Source organism: Austrofundulus limnaeus, unplaced genomic scaffold (genome assembly GCF_001266775.1).
Source record: "Austrofundulus limnaeus strain Quisiro unplaced genomic scaffold, Austrofundulus_limnaeus-1.0 Scaffold865, whole genome shotgun sequence".
Taxonomy (NCBI): domain Eukaryota; kingdom Metazoa; phylum Chordata; class Actinopteri; order Cyprinodontiformes; family Rivulidae; genus Austrofundulus; species Austrofundulus limnaeus.
The window spans coordinates 120,653-127,610 of record NW_013953267.1 but is presented as its reverse complement, the minus strand read 5'-3'; the positions used below and the strand labels follow the sequence as shown (position 1 = coordinate 127,610).

At 37.6% G+C, this 6,958-nt stretch overlaps 1 protein-coding gene across 3 annotated transcripts in view; it reads left to right on the top strand.

Annotated features, from left to right (window-relative positions):
• Positions 1 to 1,424, top strand: part of klhdc8a (kelch domain containing 8A) — a gene marked incomplete at its 5' end in the record, with an annotated part of 17,943 nt that extends 16,519 nt beyond the window's left edge. For all 3 annotated transcript variants that reach the window (XM_014029183.1, XM_014029181.1, XM_014029182.1), the window contains 1 exon segment: positions 362 to 1,424. In XM_014029183.1, coding sequence (XP_013884637.1) covers positions 362 to 415 — 54 coding nt within the window.
• Positions 1,425 to 6,958: the final 5,534 nt, after the last annotated feature.

The following is a 6,958-nucleotide window of genomic DNA, read 5'->3' as shown; positions in this document are numbered from 1 at the left end:
GCGTCCAACCTGTCGACACAATCTGTGCGCACTGATTGCAGAAACTGAGGGCACAGATTAGTAATCGCACGGATTACGTTTGGGTCCATGTCCTCTTCTGGTGTTGATCCACTGTGTTTTCAAGTAATATTCTAATTTTCTGAGATACTGAATTTGGGGTTTTCATTTATTGTCAGTTATAACCATTAAAATTACAATTACAGTATAGCTCAGTAACCAACAAACAAATGGACACAGACATGATTAAAAAAAACTTTGTCACCTTTGGTAGTGGTGATGGGGGAGAGGGTGTTCCAAATTAAACTGTTAGTATTGACTCTAGTGCCCATGGTGAAATATTTTCTGTCTTTGCTCTCCTCAGGTTCCCAGCTCAGCCCACGAGATCCTCTACGTCAAAGAAGAAGAGTATCTGTAGCCTGCAATGACTAAAACTGAATGATGGCTGTGGATCACTGATTCTAGTACTTCCTGCTGTCTGGACAACCCACCTGAGTCGGACTGTAAACCCCCCTGAATCAGACTGTGGAGCAGTGATAAACTCAACCTACTGCACGCAATGTAACAGGAAACACTGCCCCCTGCTGGCCTTAACTGACCATTAGAACAGCTGGTTCTSTCTTTGTTCTGAGTTGATAATTTGAAAGTCAGTCAGTGTTGTGTATGTTGTGTATGTTGCACTGCATACTTGGAAAAGAAACAGTTTTGTAGCTCTCACATGCAATATTGTAGATACAATAGGTTCTTTGTGTTTGCACTTCCTGGTCAGATTTCTGTCCTCATGTCCTGATGTATGATCCATGCTGTAAACTACAGTGAGGGGAGGGGGTTGACCCATTCAWTAAGAAAAGTGGTAGACACTTTGAAGAACTAACTTACAGAGTGGTGCAGAATGTCAGCAACAACATAGAGAAACAACCCAATGAAGCACAGAAGACCAAAGGCAGCATGGACAGACTTTAATCCACCCTGCCTTTACATATCTCGTGTACAGGAAAGTATTTGTTCATCAGTCTTTGCTTTATTCAGCACAACTTCAATTCAGAACAGTAAATTCGATGAAATAGTGATCTGTGATGCAGAGGTGTCAGCAGACCCACAGTCCTGAACCAAGGAGTTCTGTCTGCTTTTGGACACACAAAAATCTGTAGACTCGATGGTTCTATGTCTGCTTCCTATCTTTAGTTGAAGTAAATTGCATCATGTAGACATTTTCTACTGATAGAYCTCACATTGTTTACAGGATGGAGGTCTATGAAACCAGTGCTGCATGAGCATGATGTCATCTTCACTTGACAAAACTGTAGACATCTTRTGTATTTATTCTTGTATAATACGATTTCGAGTATAATACAATACGATCATCATTTTTTGAGCTTAAAAAGCATGAAAAATCTAACTATCAACAACCCATGTATAATACTACCCCCCCCCCCCCCACACACACACACACACACACACACACATTTTATGGATGATTTTTAGMGTTAAATTTCTAGTATTATACATCAATAAATACAGTAGCTTCTTTACCAGGTCACTGGTGTCCATGTCCAGCAGTCCCTGTGTGAGAGGTGGGGGACACCTGGACAGGTCTCTGACTAAGGTTTAGTGATGAACCTAACYTCCTGTTTCTGTGGGAGAAAACCCACTTATGCACAGAGAGAACATTTAAACTCCACCAAATTTGATCAGAAAACCTTCTGACCGATGGACAGCAGCTTCACCAACAGAGCCACCAGACAGAAAAAAAGGTCAAACCAGGTTAATGATTACATTTAAATTAGGTCTAAAATACTGAGGCAGCCATCTTGTAAGGAGCTACATGTGCCACTGTTTCAGAAACAGCTGCATTTCATTGCCGTAAACTCCTGATGCAGAARAAAATACACTGATGAAACAAACAGATGAGTTTATTTCCTGGTTTCTGATGGAACAAGCAGGAAATAATTTGCTTTCAATAAACATGAATGTAAACAGAAGCATAAAACAAAAATAGAAACAAATATTACTCCAGATGTTTTTGTCAAATTAAGATGGCAAAGTTTACAATAAACAAAAAAAATCCCAAGTATAACTGCAGTATTTGAATATTGTATATTACAGTAATATTATCAGTATTCTACATGTCTGAATAAACAACATTGTTTCTCACGACTGAGGAAAATATAAAACCACTGAAAGATTAAAAATATTTAGAATGTTGTATAATTGGTCTTGTTAACACAGATATGTTTTGATTTCTGAAGAATTATTTAACAGCTTACAAATCTTTTCAGTAACTGGTGAACTAATCCGATCTTTAAAGTTCTGCTTCCAATAATTACAACAATAGATGAAAATATTTGACCTCCTTCACTGAGTTTGATGATATTCTGGCAGTAACTTAGCATGTTACATGTTACATGTAGCTCCTCCTGAAATGGCYGCACTAATTCTCCTCTGGTTCAGACAGAATGTTCCGGGCTGCTGATTCAAGTCTTTCTGTAGGTCAGTAAACAAATATGTTACTTCTAATCATACATGTTTCTATATTTAAACATCTCAAAACATAGAAAATGAAACAGATTTCTCTGCATCCTAATTTAGTAATCCTGCTTTAYTGAATGAGTTTAATGACACTTGATATTTGCAATATTTGTGTAAAATGTTCTGAATGACTGTTTGTTTGAGCCCCTCAGCAGAAGAAAACATGAATTATTTCTAAAATGATTTGCTGTGTTTGATCTGATGAGTTGCTGGAAGTCTCTCCTGCTGGTGAAGCGGTGCATTTGTGTTAGTATGATCATATGATGTAATAGTTTAATTCAATTCAGTTCAATTAAATTGAATTGAATTGAATTTAATTGAATTAGGGCGGCACGGTGGCTCAGTTGGTAGAGCTGATGCCTCTCAGCAAGAAGGTCACCGGTTCAAATCCCGGTCGGGAGAACTTTCTGGGTAGAGTTTGCATGTTCTCTCCGTGCATGCATGGGTTCTCTCCGGGTACTCCGGCTTCCTCCCACAGACCAAAAACATGACTGTTAGGTTAATTGATAACTCTAAATTGTCCCTAGGCATGAGTGAGAGAGTGAATAGTTGTTTGTCTCGTTTGCCTCTATGTGGCCCTGTGATGGACTTGCGACCTGTCCAGGGTGTACCCTGCCCCTCGCACTGTGACTACTGGATATGGGCACCAGTGACCCACGCAACCCTGAAAAGGAAGAAGCGTGTACAGAAAATGGATGGATGAATTGAATTGAATTGAATTAATGATTTACTAGCATGGAGGTAGACTGTGTGAAATGACAGATTGTGTTGTTGTTGTTCAGGTTAATATTCCTTCTTTTTGTAAACAGATGCATCCAGGCTGATTTGACTTGTTTGATTCTCACAGCAATACGACCACTGTTGGTTCAATATGTTGTTCAGTAAAACTTCTTCTTTCACTTTTTAAAATGTTAATTTTTTTATAAACACTATCTAACATTGTGCTGAGAGAAGTTTGTGTCAGAGCCTCGTCTCTTTTTGACTCAACTCTGTTGCCCTGAAACAAAGAAAAATGTTTCATTTAAAAAAACATGACACCGTTACTTTAACGTGTTGAATTGAATTAACTACATTTTGTAATTCACCTGTCTTCCACCAGGAGGGAGCAGAGTTCCACACGGTGCTGGTTGTCCTTTAGTTTCATCTATTAGTCTAATAAATTCATTCAGATGGAAATGACTAACTTACCTAAAGTAAAATACTGGAGGTAAAATTTTATTTATTTTTATTTTTTGCATAAATGTTTTGTTTTAAACTTGTGCATATACATTGTACATTAAACAATGTTAATTAGTGAAACCGGAAAGAATCAATTAAGATCGTTTGAACAGAAGAGGGAAACTTCTTCATAGCGTTTAGGAATTTGAACCCACAACKTTTGACTTTCCTGGACTCATTATGTAGGCCATGAGAAACATCATCAGAGTAAACCCTATAACCCCGGTCTGACAGTCTGAGCTWTACTTGAATTCACATAACAATTATTCACACCAAAAAGTAGTTTTATATTATTAAATACTTACTGAAATACTTGGCATGTTTTGTTTTGTTATTGGTGTTGTTCAACTACTATGACTATTAATTTTATTTTATTTAATTGATTAACTCTAATGTGGACAAACAGCATGCACAAACATTYCCAAATCTAAAACCACATATGTTAAAATACATCATGATGAATAAAATAACAAAAAACACCCACAAAAGGACTTAAATAGAGTACAAAATCAGTTAAAACATTTACWATCATTTGCAGAGAATGGCCTTAAAAACATTTTTTTAAAAAAGACCAACTCCTTCATCTTCAAGTCTTTCTGCAGTAGATTCCAGTCTGAGGGAGCAGCAAAGTGAAACGGTACTTTGCTGTAATCAGTGTGAACCTTAAATACAGTTGATAAAGTGAACTCATCCGAGTGCAGAAAATGACCTGGAGGTAAGMGGGAGGTAAACCCAATGTTGCTTTTTAAACTAGATTATGTCAATAAATGAATCTGSGTGGATGAGGCAGAACGTCCAGCCCAGGTAAATAGAGGACAGTGGTGGGTGGTATACTGTAAGTGGGGCAGGGGATGAGCTGCTGCTGAATTCTCAGGAGAAGGTGTGCGTAAATATGGCAGAGTGCTGGTAAGCGCAACGTTTTTTTCTTTCTTCCAGATAGAACTCCGTATTAATAAAAACAATCAAAAAGTAACTTAATTAAAGGTCGTAACATATTAGTAGCTATCATTGTAAACTGAAAGCGGAAACTTTAGTTTGGAGCATTTCGTGGACGAGTGTTTTGATGTCTTTGTAATGGGTAAATCAAAACAAACTTCTGCTACATCCGCATCTACACCGAAGCGTACCCGCTCGGAGTGCTTGACGAACTCCTCGACAACATCTCCGGACAAAAGCCTCACCGCAATCCTGGAGTCTATAGACCTGAGGCTAACTAGTCTGGATGGCAGACTCGCCTGGTCGAGGTCCTCCATAAGGAGTTCCAGAGCCTGAAGCTATCGCTGGAGTTTAGTCAGAAACAGGTAGAGTCGCTTGCTTCTGAAAACCATCAGCTGAAGCAACTCACCGAAGGTATGACGCAGCTGTCCGGAGATAACAAAAAAATCAAGGAATCCATTCTGGATATCCAAGCTCAAAGCATGCGGGACAACCTTGTTTTTTCCGGTATTCCTGAGCAGACGGGGGAAGACYCAGAGGCCTCGGTTCATCATTTCATCCAGCATCAACTGAAGCTATCTAGCAACATAGTGGATAACATCAAGTTCCACCGGGTTCATTGGCTTGGAGGTAAGAAACCCGACAGCAAACACCCTCGGCCAATTATTGACAAATTTGAGCAATATACAGAAAGTGCAGGTTAAAAGTCAAGGCAGGGAGCTGCAAGGAACGAACCTCAGTGTAAACGACCAATTTCCAAACGAAATCTTGGATAGGAGGCGAATATTGTTCCCTATAAGAAAGAAAAACATCAGTGAGGGCAGGAGAGCTACGTTAACTGTAGATAAGCTGTACGTTAATGGTCAGCTGTTCAGAGACCCAGCAATCACTCCATGGCTTTATTAAGTACATCAAGGTTGGAGAAATTTTCAATTATTAATTTTATTTACCAGTTATAATTATATGTAAAAGCACAGCTCGGTTGGTGTGTTACACATCTGGAGGAGTACAGCGTATTGGCACTTTTCTTGGGGAAGGGGGGCTTCTCTTTTGCTTTTCTTTTTCTTTTTATTTGTCCACCACTAAATCACTTTATTCCTTACTTCTTTTTCTCTGTATGTTACAACAATGGTTTGCACGCGGGCACATGGCCCATACACACCCATGCATCAGGTGTACACATACTTCTTAAGGAGACACTATATATTTAAAATTTCAAATATTCAGCACTCACAGATTATGATTTTACCTGGGTCTTTTCATTTATATGTTAATGAGTGCAGTTTAACTTTGCTTTCACAAGTACAAGGATGAGCACATTAAGATTTACCACGTGGATTGTGAACGGGGGCCGGTACCCAGAGGAAAATATATAGAATCTTTAGTCAGCTTAAAAGACTAAAGACTGATGTTGTCTTATTACAAGAGATTTATAAATTAGCTTCAACTGTGAATGATCTTAAATCTTCTGAGTTCCCTAATGTATTCTCAGCCTGCTATAACTCAAGACAAAGGGGGGTAGCAATATTAATACATAAAAATATTAACTTCACAGTGCTAGACACGGTTATAGCCCCAGAGGGTAGATATATTGGTACCACTTTACAATAAGACTCCCTTTATAAATGACTTATAAATGGTTTATAGATAAGTTATTAATTAATCTAAAAACCCTTTATAAATCATTAATAAATGTTTATTATGCATTAATTAAGGACGAGAAAAAAACAGAACTGTTCGGTTTCTTGCCAAAMAGTGAGCCAAATCTGTTCAGATGTCATCTAAAAGGTGCTATATTAAACATTTCACACTAGTTACCTTAAGGGCACAGCTATGATTTGGAAACACATATTTAAGCAATTATTAGTACTTTATTACTTTACTATAAATATCTACAACTAATAAAGGGAGCCTTATTGTACACTATTTATTAATGACTGATAAACATTTATGCCATAAGGGAGTTTTATTGTAGTGTAAAACAGTACATTATTAATGACTAATAAACATTTATAAATGCCATAAGGGAGCCTTATTGTAAAGTGTAAAACAGTACACTATTTATTAATGATTAATAAACATTNACTGCTACTTTCATGTGGAGGATAGTCAGGAGGGAATATTACAGGTACAGGGGGAATATTCAACATATTGTACAATATCTTTTAACTAGAAACTATAAGTTCCTACATTTTTTCATTTCAAAAACATGGAGATGAAAGTTTGACAAAATCAATAGCAAAAGTTAGTTAAGTTTAAGTCTGCAGATTAAAACAAA